The 22,340-nt window shown below is 47.0% G+C and overlaps 1 protein-coding gene across 1 annotated transcript; it reads left to right on the plus strand.

The window, feature by feature from the left end:
• The first annotated feature begins 6,503 nt into the window (after window positions 1-6,503).
• On the plus strand, window positions 6,504-10,805 carry LOC132319446 (olfactory receptor 4N5-like). Its single transcript, XM_059830235.1, has 2 exons — window positions 6,504-7,426; window positions 10,682-10,805. Exons 1-2 carry the CDS (start codon window positions 6,504-6,506, stop codon window positions 10,803-10,805), a joined length of 1,047 nt encoding a protein of 348 aa, XP_059686218.1.
• The last annotated feature ends 11,535 nt before the right edge of the window (window positions 10,806-22,340 follow it).

Genomic DNA, 22,340 nt, shown 5'->3' on the forward strand with positions numbered 1-22,340 from the left:
AAGAAACATTTTGGGGAAAGAGAGAAAGAAGGAAAGAGAGAAACAGGGAGAGAGGGGTGGGGAGGGGAAGTTGTTGAATTTATTTAGTTTATGCTTCCTGAAAGTATGTAACTTTGTCAGTGGACTATGGAGAACTCATCCTGAATACTCATAAAATACAGAAAATTAAGTGATCTGGAGAATTCTAGATGATGGCTTTCCTCCTGGGCATTCCCAGATGAGAATGTCTACAGAATATGGGAAGTCAGAGGTTGTGGGTTCATTTGTTTCCCAGAAGCAGAGATTACTAGTCATTTAAATGCAGAATTAATCATGAGATCATAAAAAAGTAGATTGTAAGGTACCTCTAGAGGTCACCTAGTCCAGGAATAATATATGTTAAAATAAATAATTAATAAATACTCATAAATAATTACAAATAAAGTAAAACACCTTAGAGCTTTTATTAAGACCCTTGGGCATCTGAGTTAGCACTCCATAACCACAGCTGCTGCCACAATTATGTAGCCTTCATCCTTGGAACCAGAAACAACCTGCACACTCTGAAGAGATGAAGAAAGCATTAACTAGAGGATGCAAAGAGACAAAATCTTCTCTATCCTCTAGCACACAATGTTCGCCCTCTGTCATCAGGTGGTGAGTGAAGCAGCTATGGTCACAGGCAGTCTGGTTGCAGTCTCTGGTGCTAGTGCTGACAATCAGGCAGGGAGACAAATCGCTATGACTGGGTCTGGCATTTAAAAGAGCCGAACCTCTGGTGCATGCACAGCAGTACTAAATCCATGGGTGTGTGGGAGAGGACTCATGGCCAGAAGAGCAAGGCCCCAGGTCAGAATGCTGGACTACCAACAGTGCTGCTGAAAGGGAGATGCATATTGAAGCTGTTAGCAGATATTTGTAGGATTTTGAAGCTGGGATTGCAATAAGCTTCAGAAATACTGAATCCCGGTGTGGAGTGAAGCTAGGAGTTGGGTAGCTGAAGAACTGCTGGTACTTGGGAAGGATTTGGGAAGACGGGATGAGAGATGTAGGGATTAGGGGAGTTAGGTCTTGCATTCACACATGATTGAGGGAGGGCTCTGATAAAACCAATGTCAGTAAGAATAGCCTTGAGAGAACTCAGAATCAATGAGAAAGAGAAGTGCCACAGGCAATACTGTACTCATCCTGGTACAAGGACTTGAGATGTTTAACTGCTCACTTTCCCTGAGGATGAAGGACTCTTGACCTTGACCTATGATAACAAGATGGGTGAGAACTTAACTTCAGGGAAAAGGGACAGATACTCGTTTCTATGGAGTTTATCAGTAAAGATCTTAAACAGAAATTGGGTGACTGTTAGTATTACTGTGATTGGACTAGTAATGAGTGATTGTTACATTTTGATTAGACTGCCAAAACATTAATGAGACTAACAATGAAATTTCTTGTATTAGCACATATTCTTTGATGCCCATGACCAAATTGTGTAGGTAGTAGTGGTTAAAAGCCCAGAACTTCACTTCAGTTAGATCCACAAGTGGATATTAGTATTGCCCTAAAGAATGGTATGCCACCCTCTGATGAAGATGTTAGCGGATCCAGCAAGGGTTTAATCATCATCTTCCTAGCAGCAGATGAAATTTGTTTTTGTAGTAGTTACACAACCATTTAGGCTCAGGAATTCCCTATCAGTCAGAAATAACCAGGGGATAAATTCAGAAATTATAGGTATGGTTCATCTGTCCGAAGATAAAAAGGCAATTAAAAGTCTGAGCTAGACATGTAGAGCAGAATTCAAATAGTCCACCATAGTCTGAACCACTCTGATGGCACTGGATGCTATCTCAGACATCTCCACCAGATTGGCTGGTGAGACACGGGACCCATCGTTCTAGACCAGACACTGGAGGGCAGGCACGTTATTCTGGAGCATGTAAAATCACACTCAATATCTGTGTTTAGGACCTGGGTTCCATCCCTGCGCTTGCTAAGAGGAACTGTATCTTTTTCCTTACACTCTGTCCCTCAGGTCACTATGTTGACTTATTCAGATGTAGATATCTATATCAGATGTAGATATCTATATCAGCAGCATTGTAAATTATGCAGTATGAACACCCCCACAAATAACTCATGAAAAGATAGCTTGACTGTAGAATCACTCATAGATTGTGGTTCTTGGGCCTCCTGTAAGCTGTTGCTTTCTGAACTAAAGAATTTAAAGGACTAAAAAGAGACAAATGAAGAAGTGCATTATGTAGCTTCTCTGGTAAACTTGTTTGCAGTAGTGAAGACAAAAAAAAAAGGCAAACAAAGCTGAAGAGCGGAGAGGAAGCTGGTGAAGGGTCTAGAGAACAAGTCTTACGAGGAGCGGCTAAGGGAGCTGGGGTTGTTTAGCCTGGAGAAGGGGAGCCTGAGGGGACACTTTCTCACTCTACAGTTACCAGAAAGGAGGTTGTAGAGAGGTGGGTGTCGGTCTCTTCTCCCAAGTAACAAGCAATAGGACAAGAGGAAATGGCCAGAAGTTGTGCCAGGGCAGGTTTAGATGGGATACGAGGAAAAATTTCTTCACTGAAAGGGTTGTCAGACACTGGAACAGGCTGCCCAGAAAGGTGGCTGAGTCCCCACCCCTGGAGGTATTTAAAAAACGTGGTGCTTAGGGACATGCTTTAGTGGTGGACTTGGCAGTGTTTATGGTTGGACTTGATGATCTTAAAGGTCTTTTCCAACCTAATTGATTCTATGATTCTATAGGCAGACTGATAACATCAGGGAAGTAGGTAGGTGGTAAATATTTCCCAGTTTTTCTGTCTAAAGTGGTGTGGCAGGTAACAGGAGAGAGGGAGTAACCTGGATCGGTTCTTTGCATGACCTCGTTAGGTCATGCAGAGAGGGAATTAGGAAGGCGAAAGCCCAGCTAGAGCTCAACCTGGCCACGGTCGTGAGGGACAACAAAAAAAGCTTCTATAAATACATTAACAACAAAAAGAGAGCCAAGGAGGATCTCCATCCTCTACTGGATGCGGCGGGGAACATTGTCAACGAAGGATGAGGAAAAGGCTGAGGTACTTAATGCCTTCTTTGCCTCAGTCTTTAACAGCCACACAAGGTATCCCCAGGGCATCCGTCTCCCTGAGCTGGATGACAGGGATGGAGAGCAAAATAGGCTCCCCATGATCCAGGAGGAAGCAGTTAACGACCTGCTATGCCACCTGGACACTCATAAGTCTATGGCGCCTGATGGCATCCACCCAAGGGTGCTGAGGGAGCTGGCGGAGGAGCTTGCCAAGCCGCTCTTCATCATTTATCAACAGTCCTGGTCAACGGGGGAGGTCCCGGACGACTGGAGGCTTGCCAACGTGGCGCCCATCTACAAGAAGGGTCGGAAGGAGGATCCGGGGAACTACAGGCCTGTCAGCCTGACCTCGGTGCCGGGGAAGGTTATGGAGAGGCTCATCTTGAGGGCGCTCACGGGACACGTGCAGGATAACCAAGGGATCAGGCCCAGCCAGCACGGGTTCATGAAAGGCAGGTCCTGCTTGACCAACCTGATCTCCTTCTATGACCAGGTGACCCGCCTAGTGGATGAGGGGAAGGCTGTTGATGTTGTCTACCTGGACTTCAGCAAAGCCTTTGACACTGTTCCCCACAGTATTCTCCTGGAGAAACTGGCGGCTCGTGGTTTAGACAGGTACACTCTTCGCTGGGTAAAAAACTGGCTGGATGGCCGAGCCCAGAGAGTTGTGGTGAATGGGGTGAAATCCAGCTGGCGGCCGGTCACAAGCGGAGTGCCCCAGGGCTCAGTTTTGGGACCGGTCTTGTTTAATGTCTTTACTGATGATCTGGATGAGGGGATAGAGTGCTCCCTCAGTAAGTTTGCAGACGACACCAAGTTGGGAGGGAGTGTTGATCTGCTTGAGGGTAGGAAGGTTCTGCAGAGGGATCTGGACAGGCTGGATCGATGGGCTGAGGCCAATTGTGTGAGGTTCAATAAGGCCAAGTGCTGCGTTCTACACTTTGGCCACAACAACCCCAGGCAACACTACAGGCTTGGGGACGAGTGGCTGGAAAGCTCCCCCGCAGAAAAGGACCTGGAGGTGTTGATTGACAGCCGGCTGAATATGAGCCAGCAGTGTGCCCAGGTGGCCAAGAAGGCCAACGGCATCCTGGCTTGTATCAGAAATGGTGTGGCCAGCAGGAGCAGGGAGGTGATCATGCCTCTGTACTCGGCTCTGGTGAGGCTGCACCTTGAATACTGTGTTCAGTTTTGGGCCCCTCACTACAAGAAAGACATCGAGGTGCTGGAGCGTGTCCAGAGAAGGGCGACGAAGCTGGTGAGGGGTCTGGAGCACAAGTCTTATGAGGAGCGGCTGAGGGAGCTGGGGTTGTTTAGCCTGGAGAAGAGGAGGCTGAGGGGAGACCTTATCGCTCTCTACAACTACCTGAAAGGGGGTTGCAGAGAGGTGGGTGTTGGTCTCTTCTCCCAGGTGACTAGTGACAGGACTAGAGGAAATGGCCTCAAGTTGCGACAGGGGAGGTTCAGGCTGGATATTAGGAAAAAGTTCTTTACTGAGAGAGTAGTGAAACATTGGAATAGGCTGCATTGTGGGATGTGGCTTGATGGGCATGGTGCAGTGTGGTGTTGGGTGGGTTGGTTTTTGGTGTGTTGTGGTTTGTTTTTTGTGGTGTGGGTTTTTTTGGTTTTTTTTTTTTTTTTAAGGTTGGACTTGATGATCTTACAGGTCTTTTCCAACCTTGGTGATTCTGTGATTCTGTGATTCTGTGATTCTTTGCTGATTAGGGCTGAACAACTCAGAGAATAGTAGATACTGAGCTGTAGATACTGGGAGAGTTGTAGATGCAAAGCCATGGAAGTCAAGTGCATCCACAGACGTCTCTATAACCAAGTAGAGGTGAGGGGAGAGTGTGATGTGTCAGATACAATGCAATACACGACAGCAGAGTGGAGTGGTATATTCCTGAAAGAATCTTTCTGTCATGTGATGAGATGGGAAGAGACTGGAGCTGACCAAACCACTTAGAGGGAATTTAAAGTGAGGCAAGGAGAAACTCAGCTCCAGATGGATAAGGATTCACAGTCAGCTGAGAAATTAAATATCGGTCAATTTATACACACATCCAGCACAATGAGGCCTTCAGCTGTCCATGAAAGAAAGAAAGAGATGGAAAAAACAAAGAATGTCAAGAAATCTTTTAATTTCAAGGCATGACATGAAATTTTGACTTTTGACAAAAACATCAAAAAGTGAGGTAAGGAGTATTTTTTTTTCTCTTACTTGTTTTTATTCTTTTCTTAGTTTCCTTTCCTTTTTTTTTTCTTTATTCTGAATTTTACTACTTTTTGCCACTTTCTCCTCCTCTCAGTTGTTTTTGTTTTATTTAGTTTCCACTGTCAATATTGATTGAATTTCTCACTGGTCTCAATAAAGGAACTAAACTAAAACTGTTCTAAAACTAAATAATCCTTACAGGTCTGAGCATTTTCTCCCACTAAAGCATTTTCAGTACCCTTTATTCTCTACCTCAACTTTACTGGTGAAGTTACTAACACAGTAATGTGCAGATGCCTTCCTGCAGACAGGCTTACCATCTTCGTAGCAAAATGGAAGAAAAGTGTTAAAAAAAATGGAGGCAAAACTCATATAACTTTCTCCTGACCCAAAAGAAGAAAAAGAAGTGAGAGGAATGAAAGAACTTAGATAAATGGAAAGACTTTTAAAAGAAATCTGACCAATTTTTTTGTTGAATGTGATCTAGACATACTCAGCTCCCTTGAAAGACAATTGGGAAAAATGACATATTTTGGAAAATACTTGATCTGATACATGTTAGAAAAAATGTAGGATGGCATTAGCCATTCCCTGAGCTGGCTATACTGACATAATTAAGTATAAAGGGATTTTAAATTGTTTAATTGCAAACAACTTTGCAGCTGTCAGATGAATTCACCCAAGGGATTCATAAACCTTCCTTCAGATGTGAGTGTTCTGTACTTAGTTTCCTTTTATAATCAGTGGATGTGATTTAGGTTAATTGTGTAGTTTTAGAGTGCACTTCATCTAGCTTTGTTTACCTGTCTACCCTAGAATTAAATCTGTCTACCCTGGAATTACCTGCTTTTGTCAACTGGAAAGAGAGTAGACATGACTAGTTCAGATAAAGCCATTATGCCATAAACCACAAAAATTAACCTACCCATGGAAGAACGGACTGGTACTTTTTGACTTATATTCCATATAAATGCCAGTTCTCCGGGTGCAGAGAAAATAAAGAACATCTGACAAAATGTGGACATTTCCAGTTTACATTTCCAGTAAAATGCCCAAGTTAGTAGCAACCTAAATTACCAGAGTTCCCTAAAACTAGGAAATAGGAAAAGGGCATGCATTTTAGGCAATCTAAATATGCTCCACGTTCTTCAAACAGTTCTGTAGATTTGCACTACTGTTTGGTTTTTTCCATGATTACTGTCTGTTTTTCAGGGTTCTGCGGGGTGGAAAATGGAGCACAAGAACTATACAGTAGTTACAGAGTTTGTTCTCTTGGGATTGTCCCAAAACCAGGAAGTCCAGATGATTCTTTTCTTCTTCTTCCTGCTCTTCTATATGATCATTCTGCCAGGAAACATCCTTATCATTCTCACAATTTGGGGGGATTCCAAGCTGGGCTCACCCATGTATTTTTTCCTGGCCAATTTGGCATTCTTGGACATCTGCTACTGTTCTGTGACCCCACCCAGAATGTTGGCTGACTTTTTCTCACACCGTAAGACCATCTCCTACAGTGCCTGCATGGCCCAGCTTTTCTTCCTCCACTTCCTGGGAGCAACTGAAGCTTTCCTGCTCATGGTCATGGAATATGACTGTTATGTAGCCATTTGCAAACTTCTTCACTACACCAGGCTTGTGAACAGGGGGGTATGCTGTGTCCTGGTTGGAGCTACATGGGGTGGGGGCTTCATCCATGGCATCATTCTGTTTGCTCTCAGCATCCACCGCCCCTTATGTGGTCCTAACATCCTGGACAACTGCTTCTGTGATGTCCATCAGCTGGTCAAGTTGACCTGTGCCAACACTTACATAACAGAGCTTTTGATGTTCCTCAACAATGGAGTTGTTATTGTTATGTGTTTTACACTTCTCCTGATTTCCTACACTGTCCTGTTGCTGAAGCTCTGGACACAGTCCTCCAAGGCAAAGAACAAAGTAGCCTCCACCTATGTTTCCCACATCATTGTGGTTTTTGTCATGTGTGGCCCAGCTATGTATATCTATGGTTTACCCTTCCAAGCTGTCCCAATGGAAAAAGTTGTTGCTGTTTTCCACATGGTCATCTTCCCCTTGACTAATCCTATGATCTATACCTTGCGTAACAAGGAGATCAAAGGCTCGATGTGGAAGATGATCAGTAAATACATATTTTGGTGTGGAAAATTTAAAAAAAAAAATATTTTGAGGTAAGTAAGTGCAAGGTTTATTTTTGTTTTGTTTGTTAATACAAATTTCTTAGGAACAACTCCATAGTGTACATTACATAGCAACATAATATATATTAAGCAAACTTTCTCCTAATTATCAAAAAGCCTTAGGGTGACACTAAAACCTATGTGGAATATTTTAGAGGAGAACAATACTGTGTAAAGGAATTAACACGGTTGTGCTATGAAGTTCGCCTGCTAAAATTTTGCATCTCTACAGAAATTAACTGGCAGGTGTGAAGCATTTATAGAATCATTACTGAACTTCTGGTCCAGATGCAGATAGAAAAAATCAGGTAGCAAGCATGTTAGTTCATTTCAGCTTATACTTGAATCTCTGACTGTTGACACTGCCTGATGTTTGACTTTCATACAATTCTGCTCTTGAATGAGTCAATTGCTTCTCCACAAAGGGAGAATGTGCAAGTCATTGAATGCCCTAGCTTGTAGACAAGCTTTGCCTTTTCATACAGCATAGGTAGGCCTCTGAAGTCAGAAGTCAACTATCAAGTAAAAATCAAAGGCAATGTGGACATAGCCTTACAGTGTAGGCAGTAGTGACAGGATTTGTCTATCCAGTTATAGACATCTACAGCATCAGAATTAATCACCTAAGGATACCTGCATAATCAATGGGTGTTTCTAGTGATCAATTCAGCTAACCCATTTTTATTGTCTACTTTGGGAAGAAATAAACCATGCCTTAAGCATTTTTACCTTGCCCTTAGTACTCTCTCTGTTATCTACTTCTCAGTTTGATTCTAAGGTGGAATCATAGAATAATAGAATATCTCAAGTTGGAGGGGACCCATAAAGACCATTGAGTCGAACTCCCTGCTCCTCGCAGGACTACCTAACACTAAACCATATGACTAAGAGCATCCTCCAGATGCTCCTTGAACTCTGACAGGCTTGGTGCTGTGAGCACTTCCCTGGGGAGCCTGTTCCAGTGATCAACCACCCTCTCAGTGAAGAACCTTTTGCTAATGTTCAATCTGAACATCCCTGACACAGCTTCACTCCATTTCCTTGTGTACTATCACCAGTCACCAGAAAGAGGAGATCAGCACCTCCCCCTCCACTGCCCCTGTTGAAGAAGTTGTAGACTGTGTGTGATGAGGACAGCCTTCTCTTCTCTAAGTTGAACAAACCAAGTAAGTCTTGCCCTCGAGGCCTTTCACCATCTTGGTCGCCCTCCTCTGGACACGCTCTAATAGTTTGATGTCCTTATGTTGAGGTGCGCAAAACTGCACACAGTACTCAAGGTGGGGCTGCACCAGTGCAGTGTAGAGTGGGACAATCATCTCCCTCGACCGGCTAGCTATGCTGTGCTTGAAGCACCCCAGGTCACAGCTGGCCCTTTTGGCTGCCAGGGAACACTGCTGACTTATTTTCAACTTGCCATCAACCCAAACCCCCAGATCTCTTGCTGTAGGTCTGCTTTCCAGCCTCTCATCCCCCAATTTGTGTGTATAACCAGGATTATCCCATCCCAGATGCAGAATCCGGCTCTTGCTCTTGTTAAATTTCACACAGTTGGTGATTGCCCAGCTCTCTAGTCTACCCAGATCTGTCTGTAAGGACTCTCTACCCTCGAGGGAGTCCACAGCTCCTCCTAGTTTAGTATCATCAGCAAACTTACTTAACGTTCATTCAATTCCTGCGTCCAAATCATTTATAAGAACAATAAAGAGCACTGGCCCTAAAACTGAGCCCTGGGAAACCCTGCTGGTGACTGGCTGCCAGCCTGATGTAACCCCTTTTCCTAATCTTTGAGCATGTCCTGTCTGCTAGTTGCTCACCCAACATCTTATGGGCTTGAATCAGGCAAATAATTCCTTTTGAGGGGAAATCAGGATTTCAGGGAGGATGGTTTTCTTACTGTAGTACATATTCTATAGACAGGGTACGTGCAGAGTGTGGAACTATGGCTCCACCCACAAAGTCTTCCAATAATAGCCCAAAAGGCATTGCACCCTCACAAATCATAGTGTTCTCAGTCCTCATGAAACCCTTTCTGTTGCATGGTGTAAGAACCCAAATACAGCTGCACATGAAGTAGGGTTTTTTTGTTATTTATCCCCTTCCTTAACTATCCTACCTATTCTCTGGCAAAAGAAAATGAGTGCCTTACAAAGAGTGCCTTTCTCCTTTTGTCAAAGGCCATAAGCATCCAGCCTCCCCCATCCTGGGAGTCTTCCTTACCACTCAATAAAGTGTGCCCCCCGAGTTGTACATCCTTCATTGCCACAAGGGACTTTGGCTATTGCCTCTGCTCTGTCTCTTCTTGCAATCCTGTCCAGATTCTCTGGTGCATAGTCCGCTCACCTCATCCCATGACTCCTTCACCCAGCAACTCAGTACCTTGACTATGGCTTGTTACCCACACATGAAACCACCATCCATCTAAAAACAGCAAGAGGGACCTGCACCTGGACAGCAGCATCCCCACTCTGGAATGGTGTCCACAATCAGGTCCTTGATGTATTGGGGAACTTTATTCAGCTAGGGATCCTCAAGGAGCATGGTTACTACCATTCTGAGCAGTCCCACACTTTCTGGAGCAGAGTTTCTGTCCCTTTGCACTCCTGTCATGTAATTGGCCCTGAAACCAGTCTTTCAGCACTCTTTCCACAGTGAAAGACTAATCTTTGTCTATGATGTGATCTAAGTGATTCACCTCAGCCAACAGACCAGGAGTGTTCACATCCATACTGCCCACAGCTAGCCCCTTTTAGGGAAGTCTGGCTGCACCTACAGTGCACAGAACTTTCATAATTTCTGGCACAGTACCTACCCTACAGGCCCTCTGGGGGGCCTTGTTAGCCTACCATGTGGGGCACACAGGACACTTTTCTGCATTTGAGAGCCAAAGGACTATGCTAATTCTGAGTGTCACTTGCAGGTTAGGTGGCTTGATGCTCAGCAGCACTTTCTGGGGCAGTTCTAGAAACTTCTAAGGATTCTTCTCCACCCAACATCCTCCTTGAGGTGATGTCAGATATTCCCGCAGACAGAATCTCCTCTTTTCTGCATCCATCCTGCTCCCCCAGGTCTCTGCCTGGTTCCAGGTGCCTGACATTTTTTAAAAGACTTTTAAGATCCTCTACAAGGATCTACAAAGAAATGTGAATTTCTTTCTAATGCAGAAAACAGTATGGGAGGTCTGCCTCCCCACTTGCCACATTTGTCCTTCCATAGCATCGTGTTCAGCATGCCTGTTCTGTGTAGAAGGTTCTATGGATTTGTAGGAGACCATGATCGTGTAAGGATTGCTGGGTTGAAGCTGGAGAATGGGGCACAGAAAGGAAGAGAGGACTGGTGACGTGACAGAACCTCCATCCCTGGAGCACCCTTGAGTGATCCATGGAACAATCTTGTTGTCTAATGTGGGACCAGGATAGAATCACAGAATCGTTTAGCTGGAAAAGACCTTTAAGATCATCAGGTCCAACTGTAAACCTAGCACTGCCAAGTCCACCACTAAAGCATTTTCCTAAGCACCACATCCACTCATCTTTTAAATACCTCCAGGGATGGGGACTCAACTACTTCCCTGGGCAGCCTGTTCCAATGTCTGACAATCCTTTCAGTGAAGAAATTTTTCCTAATATCCCATCTAAACCTGCCCTGGCACAACTTCTGGCCATTTCCTCTTGTCCTATTGCTTGTTACTTGGGAGAAGAGACCAACACCCACCTCTCTACAACCTCCTTTCAGGTAGTTGTAGAGATGCTCCACTCCAGGAGGGATCCTAAAAGCTATACAGTCGACCTGAAGTGAGGATAAGGGGGGAAAAAGGGAGTGTACTAAACCTACAGCTGAGAGTACTACAAAGACCCTTTGTAATCATGTGATAAGAGGACATAACAATCAAGTTTACCAAGCTAGCTTTCAGGTGTGTTAACCTAGAGATGAAACTACACTAGATTGCTAAAGAGAAGTGAGACATGTGCCAGAGTGGAAGGTCCAGCTGTGATTTCCACAGGAGAGAACAAGGGAATGGTTAGGGCCACTACCCTATTTCCAGTCATCAGGAATCTCCCTCAGTTGACCTTTTGAAGATGGTAGAGCACAGCCTTGCAGTGACATGAGGCAGCTCCTTCAACACTGTAGGATGAATCCAATCTGGTGCCATTGACTTCTGCAGGTCTAACTGATTTAAGTTATCCTTATCTCCTTCAACCATGGCTACTGTTTCACAAACTCAGCTAGAAAGCTCAGGGACCTAAGAGGCCTGAGGGCAAAGCTTACTATGGAAAACTGATGCCAAAAGGCATTGGGTAAATCAGCCATTTCCATATTCCTTGTCACTAGGTTCCCGTCCCCACTGAGCAATGAGCCCACATTCTTCTTAGTCTTCCTTTTGCTGCCAATGTACTTTGAGAAACAATTCTTCCTGCCCTTCACCTCACTTGCAAGTTTCAGCTCCAGCTGAGCACTGGCTTTTCCTGAGTCCATTCCTATTTGGGCAGACAATGTCTCTGTGTTGCTCTGAAGTAGCCTGTTCCTGCTTCTACCTTCCGTGTAGGTCCTTTTTGTGTTAGAGCTGCCAGGAGATCCCTGTCCATCCACACTGGCCGCCTTTTGTACTTGCTTGACCTACTGCAAATTTGAATGCATTCTGCTCTGAGGAGCCTGACATTGAAGAGCAAACAGTTTTCCTGTGCCCCTTTACCCTCCAGGGCAGTTTTCCTTGGGATCCTCCCAAGCAGGCACCTGAACAAGCCAAAATTTGCTCTTCAGAAGGCCAGGGATGTGATTCTGCTGTTTCTTTTGCTCAGTCTCTCAGCCTTCTCAGAATCTTAAACTCCACTGTCCTATGGTCACAACAGTCCAGCGTACATTCAACCTTCACTTCTTAATCCAGTTCAGTGTCCTTATTTCCCTTCTGAAATGACTCAACAAGCTCATAATAATAATAATGCAATGGTAAATATTGCTGTAGAAATTGTTTGCTCATGCTGACACTTTGTATTAGATCATCCTTCTACACGTCTTTTTGAACACCCTCCCTATCCTCTCCCTGGATTTAAAGAGGGGTCTGCTCTTCTACATGCGTTCCAGCTAGGCACAGTTTCCATTCTGTCTCAGTAAGATCTGCAATCATGAAGACCCAGGCTTTAAAGCACAAAGGGGACACAAAAGTCATTCAGCCTGAAAAGCACAGTCAAGGGCACAGTGTTACACAAAGAAAGGCTCCAGAGCTTCATCACTGTCACTCCATGAATCATAGAATTATAGAATGGTTTGAGTTGAAAGGGACCTTAAAGATCATATAATTCCAACCCCTCTGCTATGGGGAGGGACACCTTCCACTAGACACCAGGTTGCTCAAAGCCACATCCAACCTGGCCTTGAACACTTCCAGGGTCGGGGCATCCACAATTTCTCTGAGCAACCTGTTCCAGGGCCTCACCACCCTTGCAGTAAAGAATTTCTTCCTAATCTAAATCTACTTTCAGTTTAAAACTGTTACCTTCCTCCTATCACTACACTCCCTCATAAAGGTCTCTCCCCATCTTTCCTGTAGGCACCCTTTCAGGTACTGGAAGGCTGCTATAAGGTCTCCCCAGAGCCTTGCCTCCCCTCCCATCCCCTCCCCTCATCTCCCCTCCCCCCCCCTCCCCTCCCCTCTCCTCTTCTCTTTAGCTTAAACAACCCAAATTCTCTCAGCTTGTCCTCATATGGGAGGGGCTTCAGCACCCTGATCATTCCCATGGCCCTCCTCTGAACCCACTTGAACAGCTCCATATGTTTCTCATGCTGGGGACCTGTGCTGGTTTTGGCTGGGATAGAGTTAATTTTCTTCATAGTAGCTACTACGGAGCTATGTTCTGGATTTGTGCTGGAAACAGCATTGATAAAGCAGGGATGTTTTAGTTACTGCTGAGCAGGGCTTACACAGAGTCAAGGCCTTTTCTGCTTCTCACACCACCCCACCAGCAAGTAGGCTGGGGGTGCACAAGAAGTTGGGAGGGGACACAGCCGGGACAGCTGACCCCAAGTGACCAAAGGGATATTCCATACCATATGATGTCATGCTCAGCATATAAAGCTGGGGGAGGAAGAAGGAAGGGGGGGACATTCGGAGTGATGCCATTTGTCTTCCCAAGTAATCGTTACGCGTGATGGAGCCCTGCTTTCCTGGAGATGGCTGAACACCTGCCTGACGATGGGAAGTAGTGAATGAATTGCTTGTTTTGCTTTGCTTGCCTGCGCAGCTTTTGCTTCAGCTATTAAACTGTCTTTACCCCAACCCACAAGTTTTCTCACTTTTACTCTTCTGATTCTCTCCTCCATCCCACCTGGGGGGAGTGAGCGAGCGGCTGTGTGGTGCTTGGTTGCTGGCTGAGCTTAAACCACAACAGGGCCCCAGAGCTGAACACAGTAGTCCTGATGGGGTCTCAGGGGAGCAGATTAGAGAGGGAGAATCACCTCCCTCGACCTGCTGGCCATGGTTCTTTTGATGCAGCCCAGGATATGATTGGTTTTCTGGTCTGTGTGCACACATTACAGAATCACAGAATCACAGAATCACTAAGGTTGGAAAAGACCTGTAAGATCATCAAGTCCAACCAAAAAAAAAAAAAAAAAACCACCCCACACAACAACAACAAACCACAACACAAACCTTATCCATCTGGAGCTGAGTTTCTCCTTGCCTCACTTTAAATTCCCTCTAAGTGGTTTGGTCAGCTCCAGTCTCTTCCCATCTCATCACATGACAGAAAGATTCTTTCAGGAACATACCACTCCACTCTGCTGTCGTGTATTGCATTGTATCTGACACATCACACTCTCCCCTCACCTCTACTTGGTTATAGAGACGTCTGTGGATGCACTTGACTTCCATGGCTTTGCATCTACAACTCTCCCAGTATCTACAGCTCAGTATGTACTATTCTCTGAGTTGTTCAGCCCTAATCAGCAAAGAATCACAGAATCACAGAATCACAGAATCACTAAGGTTGGAAAAGACCTGTAAGATCATCAAGTCCAACCTTAAAAACAAAAACAAAAACAAAAAAAAAAACCAAAAAAACCCACACCACAAAAAACAAACCACAACACACCAAAAACCAACCCACCCAACACCACACAGCTCCATGCCCATCAAGCTACATCCCACAATGCCACATCCACACGCTCCTTGAATACCTCCAGGGAGGGTGACTCTACCACCTCCCTGGGCAGCCTATTCCAATGTTTCACTACTCTCTCAGTAAAGAACTTTTTCCTAATATCTAGCCTGAACCTCCCCTGTCGCAACTTGAGGCCATTTCCTCTAGTCCTGTCACTAGTCACTTGGGAGAAGAGACCAGCACCCACCTCTCTGCAACCCCCTTTCAGGTAGTTGTAGAGAGCGATAAGGTCTCCCCTCAGCCTCCTCTTCTCCAGGCTAAACAACCCCAGCTCCCTCAGCCGCTCCTCATAAGACTTGTGCTCCAGACCCCTCACCAGCTTCGTCGCCCTTCTCTGGACACACTCCAGCACCTCGATGTCTTTCTTGTAGTGAGGGGCCCAAAACTGAACACAGTATTCAAGGTGCAGCCTCACCAGAGCCGAGTACAGAGGCATGATCACCTCCCTGCTCCTGCTGGCCACACCATTTCTGATACAAGCCAGGATGCCGTTGGCCTTCTTGGCCACCTGGGCACACTGCTGGCTCATAGTCAGCCGGCTGTCAATCAACACCCCCAGGTCCTTTTATGCGGGGGAGCTTTCCAGCCACTCATCCCCAAGCCTGTAGCGTTGCCTGGGGTTGTTGTGGCCAAAGTGTAGAACGCAGCACTTGGCCTTATTGAACCTCACACAATTGGCCTCAGCCCATCGATCCAGCCTGTCCAGATCCCTCTGCAGAGCCTTCCTACCCTCAAGCAGATCAACACTCCCTCCCAACTTGGTGTCGTCTGCAAACTTGCTGAGGGTGCACTCTATCCCCTCATCCAGATCATCACTAAAGACATTAAACAAGACCGGTCCCAAAACTGAGCCCTGGGGGACTCCGCTTGTGACCGGCCGCCAGCTGGATTTCACCCCATTCACTACAACTCTCTGGGCTCGGCCATCCAGCCAGTTTTTTACCCAGCAAAGAGTGTACCTGTCTAAACCACGAGCCGCCAGCTTCTCTAGGAGAATACTGTGGGGAACAGTGTCAAAGGCTTTGCTGAAGTCCAGGTAGACAACATCAACAGCCTTCCCCTCATCCACTAGGCGGGTCACCTGGTCATAGAAGGAGATTAGGTTGGTCAAGCAGGACCTGCCTTTCATGAACCCGTGCTGGCTGGGCCTGATCCCTTGGTTATCCTGCACGTGTCCCGTGAGCGCCCTCAAGATGAGCCTCTCCATAACCTTCCCCGGCACCGAGGTCAGGCTGACAGGCCTGTAGTTCCCCGGATCCTCCTTCCGACCCTTCTTGTAGATGGGCGCCACGTTGGCAAGCCTCCAGTCGTCCGGGACCTCCCCCGTTGACCAGGACTGTTGATAAATGATGGAGAGCGGCTTGGCAAGCTCCTCCGCCAGCTCCCTCAGCACCCTTGGGTGGATGCCATCAGGCACCATAGACTTATGAGTATCCAGGTGGCATAGCAGGTCGTTAACTGCTTCCTCCTGGATCATGGGGAGCCTATTTTGCTCTCCATCCCTGTCATCCAGCTCAGGGAGACGGATACCCTGGGGATACCTTGTGTGGCTGTTAAAGACTGAGGCAAAGAAGGCATTAAGTACCTCAGCCTTTTCCTCATCCTTCGTTGACAATGTTCCCCGCCACATCCAGTAGAGGATGGAGATCCTCCTTGGCTCTCTTTTTGTTGTTAATGTATTTATAGAAGCTTTTTTTGTTGTCGCTCACGACCGTGGCCAGGTTGAGCTCTAGCTGGGCTTTCGCCTTCCTAATTCCCTCCCTGCATGACCTAACGAGGTCCTTGTATTCTTCTTCACTTGCCTGCCCCTTTTTCCAGAGGTGGTAAGTTCTCTTTTTTTCCCCGAGCCTCAGCATAAGCTCCTTGTTCAGCCAGGCCGGCCGTCTTCCCCGCCGGCTCTTCTTACGGCACATGGGCACTGCCTGCTCCTGCGCCTTCAAGATTTCCTTCTTGAAGAGGGTCCAGCCTTCCTGGGCCCCTTTGCCCTTCAGGACCGTCTCCCAAGGGACCCTCCCGACCAGTGTCCTGAACAGGGCAAAGTCTGCCCTCCGGAAGTCCATGGTAGCGGTATTGCTCACCCGCCTCCTTACTTGGCTAAATATTGAAAACTCTATGATTTCATGGTCGCTAAGCCCAAGACGGCCTCCGACCTTCACTTCTCCCACCAGACCCTCTCTGTTCGTAAACAGCAGGTCAAGCAGGGCACCTTCCCTTGTAGGCTCGCTTACCAGCTGCGTGAGGAAGTTATCTTCCACACACTCCAGGAACCTCCAGGACTGTTTCCTCTTAGCTGTGTTGTACTTCCAGCAGACATCCGGTAAGTTGAAGTCCCCCACAAGAGCAAGGGCTTGCGACTGTGAGACTTCTGCCAGTCGCTTGTAGAACGCTTCATCGGCCTCTACGCCCTGGTCGGGTGGTCTATAACAGACCCCCAGCAGGATATCTGCCTTGTTTGCCTTCCCCCTCATCCTTACCCATAAGCATTCAACCCTGTCGTGACAATCATCCAGCTCTATACAATCAAAGCACTCCTTGACGTACAGAGCCACCCCACCGCCTCTCCTTCCTTGCCTATCCCTCCTGAAGAGCTTATAGCCCTCCATCGCAGCACCCCAGCCATGCGAGTCGTCCCACCATGTTTCTGTGATGGCGACCACGTCATAGCTGCCCCGCCGCACGATGGCTTCCAGCTCCTCCTGTTTGCCGCCCATGCTGCGTGCATTGGAGTAGATGCACTTGAGCTGGGCTATCGGTCTTGCCCCCGATAATGGCATGTCACCCCTAGGCTCACCTCTGGGTAGCCTGGCTTCATCCTCTTCCCCCTTCAAGTCTAGTTTAAAGCCCTCCTGATGAGGTTTGCCAACTTACGGCCAAGGATCCTTTTCCCCCTTGGGGACAGCTGAACACCGTCTGCACTCAGCAGGCCCGGTGCCACGGAGACCACCCCATGGTCAAAGAATCCAAAATTCCTCTGGTGGCACCAGTCTCTGAGCCACGCGTTGACCATGTTTGCTTTCTTATTCCTTTCAGTGTTCCTCCCCACCACTGAAGGGATTGCAGAAAACACCACCTGCGCACCCGATCCCTCAATCAGTCTCCCCAGCGCCTTAAAGTCCTTCTTGATCCCTTTCACGCTTCTTTGCTCTATCTCCTCGCTGCCAACCTGCAAAACTACCAGTGGGTAGTAATCGGTGGGCCGTACCAGACTGGGGAGTTTCCTCATGACCTCTCTCACCCGGGCCCCAGGGAGGCAGCAGACTTCCCTGTGGGCTGGGTCAGGCCGGCATATTGGGCCCTCTGATCCCCTCAGGAGGGAATCGCCTACAACAACCACCCTCCTTTTTGCCTTGGTAGAGGTGGTTGTGATGCGTGGGGCAGGCTGTCTCGCCCTAGGCAGCCCCGCAGATGGACTTTTGTCCATGTCCTCGTTAGCCTGGCCCTCAAGTTCCAGAGCCCCATATCTGTTATGTAGGGGCAGCTGAGAAGGTGAGGGTGAGGGAGGCCGGGAGGGGATTCGCCTGCGGCCCCGAGCAGGGACCTTTTTCCATTCCCCTTCGCCTCCTAGGTCCCCTCCTTCTGCCTGGCGGCAAGAGGGTAAGGGGTCCTCTGCTTCTCGTGGAGCCTCCATCCTCTGCCTTTGCCTCAGGGACGGTAGGGCGTGGCTCCACCAGTCTATCTCCCTCTCGCACTCCCTGATACTCCTCAGCCTCTCCACCTCCTCCTTCAGCTCTGCCACCAGACTGAGCAGATCGTTCACCTGGTCGCACCAGGTGAACCATTGCTGGCTCATATTCAGTTATTCATCCACCAGTACCCCCAAGTCCTTCTCTCCAGGGCCGTTCTCAATCCACTCATCGCCCAGCCTGTATCCATGTTTGGGATTGCCCCGACCCAGGTGCAGAACCTTGCACTTGATCTTCTTGAAGTTCATAAGGTTTGCACGGGCCCACCTCTCTAGCCTGTCAAGGTCCCTCTGGATGCCATCCCTACCCTCCAGAATATTAACCACACCATTCATCTTGTGAAGCAGCACCTCTGCCTGGAAGGCACCTCATCTACAGCAATTACTTGCAAGTTAAGCTGAACTGAAGCCTATCCACGGAGCTGCAGGGGTTCTCTGTCTAGATATAGAGAAAAGAGTCACCCACCCATGACCCGCTTTCCCCAACTTTCCACACATCATTTGGGCTGGCCTGACATATAAATCCACACTAGGCTAGGTGACGTGTGCACTAACAAATAAGTAAGGACAAGTGAGGTGGCTGTCTCAGCTCCCATCAGAGTCAAGAAGTCTGGAGAGGGAATCTGCTCACCCTAAAGGCGACATCACTGTGGCCAGGCTAGTCCTCATTAGGCTCCATGGACAGTGTGATTTGGCTCAGTCTCAACCCCAATTCCTTTCCAAGTTCTTGTATTTCCTTATATTAGATGATTACAAAGATCTCTGCATCACAGTCCTTTTTCAAGCTACTTTTCAGTCAAATAAATGGCATGAGTTAAAATCACAGAGACAGCGTTGAAGGCTTCAGAAAAGTAATGTTGTAATATCCAATGAGTTTGGAGACACTGTGAGGAAGTTTTAAGAGAAGAGGGCAGCTGCCAATCCCCACCCCCGCCCCAGTCCAAGATGACTGGAGTAATTTCTCTGATGGACAGTTATTGCCTTTATTTGATTCAGTTAGAAAAAATCTTATTTCTTACAAGGAAAAGTCACATGCAGAATAAACCAGGACTTTTTTCTTTTCCCCTATAAACTGGTAATTTACTCCCAAAATGGAATTTCAGAGAACTGTAGAGACCAGAACTTCCTGCACTTTTCCATTGTCTTTGGTGAACACTCTGCAGGGATTCTGTAATTTTTTTCCCACCACAGTTAGCTCCTTAGTGTCAGTGGAGAACTGCCTTCTAAATCCGTATAAACACATTCCTATTTTTTGCTTGCATATAGCATTTTTTTTCCACAGGTCCAAAAAGGAAAGCCACTTTTGGTATGAAATCCTGTTTTGTAACAATCCACAGCTAATACTGTATAGAGACTTGTTTTTGTTGTCTGTAGAAACAGAGTATTTTTGCACAAGTATGGGAGGACAGAAAAGAAGGCAGTCTGCTTTCAATTCAAACCCAACCTTTCTCTTTTGCCTCACTAATCTCCCTAGCATAGGACTAAGATCAAGCTCTGGGAAAAATCTGAAAGACAGAAATGCTGTTAAGACAGCTATCAGTGGTGCAGCATAGACTGTCCGCCTTCAGACCTGTCCCAATCTGTGGGTAGTGTCTCTGAAGCTGTCTCCATTAAGGAGGATATATTACAAGTGGTAAGCAAGCATTTTCAGGTCATTTTCTCTTTCCTAGTGATACTCTCTTTCCTCTGTATATACACTGTCATTGGCAGTGCATGGAATTAGTTGTCTTTTCAGTATTTTTGTCAGAAAGAGTAAATACCTCCAGCAACCTGCTGTTTCTGTGATCCAACTTCACAAAAGCTCCTAGATGTCATTGTCAAGTTACAAGATAATACCGTGAAGCTCTACTCAGAGGAGCAGGGCGTGCAAACCTACCTCCAAGACGACTCCAGCAACCTTCCCTTACAGGATTCCTGATGCCTGTGTCAAGGCCAGTGCTGGGATTCAAGAGGAAAACAAAATCTCAAATCACCTTGATCTTCTGGTCATTCAAAAAAGAATAACAGTAATTAGCAGATTTGAGATTCTGTCACCACGGGGCTAATTAAAAAGTTCTTGAAGTGCTGGAGTGCTTCACTTCGTTTGCGTGGAGCAGGACTACATGCAGATGCAGGAACCTCGTGATAACTGGAGCAGAACTAAGATGGGGATTTTCTTTGTAGGAAAAAGAAGTAGCTGAGACTGTTTACATTGTAAGCGGAGCACAGCCCCATGACCTGAGGCTGGTAATATTTAGTCAGGTCTTAACTAGTTATCTCAGCTCACTCTGTAGTCAATGGAGAGAAGCAGACAACATTGGTGGGCGGTTCACCCGAGAAGAACCTACCTTTGTGAGGTGCCTGTCCCACTTCAGGTGCGCTTCAAGGGTTGCTTCTCTCTAGGGTATCCCAGATGACTGCACTGGGCTGGCAGACATGGCATAGGGCCATCCAGAGACACAATCAGCTGGGGCCACAGTTGGTGGCCAGGTGTGCATCCCACAACACAAGTAAGGCAACAGCTGCCTAGGCTGAGGATACTGAATTGTATTTTTAAGCTCATCCCTTGGTATTGCACTTCAACCAGAGGAGAGCTCATCACGGGAGTAGCAGGCAGGAGTCCTCTCTTCCTGAAGCAACAGTCTAAGGGAGGGTCAGAAGTGGAAGGTTCCCAAAGGCCTTATTTCTCCAGCCTGATTTAAAGGCATTATGCTGACAAGCTCAGATGTAGACAAATGTTCTGTAGTGTGTGAAAACAGAGGAGAGGACTTCCTCCCAGGTGACTGGCTTAGGCAACCTATGTTCCTGCAGATAAACAAGTGAGTGAAATTCAGCGCTGGGGTTCAGAACCAGCAACGCTCTCCCAGGCCTAGGTGCAAGGGCCATAGCTGACCTGGGATCTTTGGAGGAAGAGTGTGTTCCTTTGAAACAAATCAGTTGCACAGGTGCTCCCCATTTGTTTAAGGGTCCATGATGTGGGGTCCCAGAATACCCTCTCTTCTTTGCTATAGAGTCTGGAATTCAGGGAAGTGCTTAAATCATTGACCTCTGAGAGGGTCTTGCCTCTGGGCTACCTTTGATGGTTGTTCAGAGGTCTACAGGTGGTAGTCAGAGGTACACAGGTGTCTCCACTGCCCTGCCACGGTGGCCACAATGAAGCTGGGAGTTGTTACAGGCTGTTTATTAGCAGAGTTTCTCAAACCGTGGCCACAAGCCCTGGGAATGAACACTACAACCGGGATAACAAAATATGAGAGAAACCAGCCTGAAGCCAGCAGTGGTCAACATGCTGAGGCAAGAAGAGTGAAAGAGCCTGGAACACACTTCCCTTCAGAGACGAAGCGTCATAGGACCCATGGTCCTGCTCCAGCTATGGACACCGAGCTCCTCACTGATGCAGGTCCCTCCTGTAAGGGTATGTAGAAGGACAATGTCTTCTCCTTTAAAGGTATCTGGTCAAAGACCTTTTCAATGCAAAAAAAAAGGATATTAATAATAATAGGAGGGAGCCATAAACACGACATGCAGGGACACAACCCTGACCAAAAAATGGTAAGGGACACAGTGATTTGAACCAAACCTGGTCGTCACACTAACTGATGAGGGCATATGTTATGCAAGTCCTGTGTGTAGGTGCTGTAAATAGCAGCACCTTGTTTGATGGCAGCACCTTTGTCTGCCAATGTCCTTTTATGTCTGTGCATGTGTGTGTCTGGGATACCTGCTCAGCCTCTGTACCAGTTGAACCTGCAGATGAAAAAGTGGCCGCTGCATCCCTCATCCTGGGCAGAGACCCCCTGACTTGGCGGCACTGGGCTGGGCTCCAGCAGCCAGACGGGAGGGTTCTGGGAGGAGGCTGCTGGAGATGGCAACCACTCCTGACATACAGTTTTGTAATCAGCAGGATCTGGTTGAGCTGTCAGTATTCCTGAGCATGTATAATCCTTAGGTGAGGGGGGACTGATCCTTTGTTAAAATGCACACAGTGATAAAGTTGTAACCAGACTTCTAGAGCATTATGATGCGGGCATCCAAATGGGACCTGTGCTAGTAA

Source organism: Gavia stellata, chromosome 28 (assembly GCF_030936135.1).
Source record: "Gavia stellata isolate bGavSte3 chromosome 28, bGavSte3.hap2, whole genome shotgun sequence".
Lineage (NCBI taxonomy): Eukaryota > Metazoa > Chordata > Aves > Gaviiformes > Gaviidae > Gavia > Gavia stellata.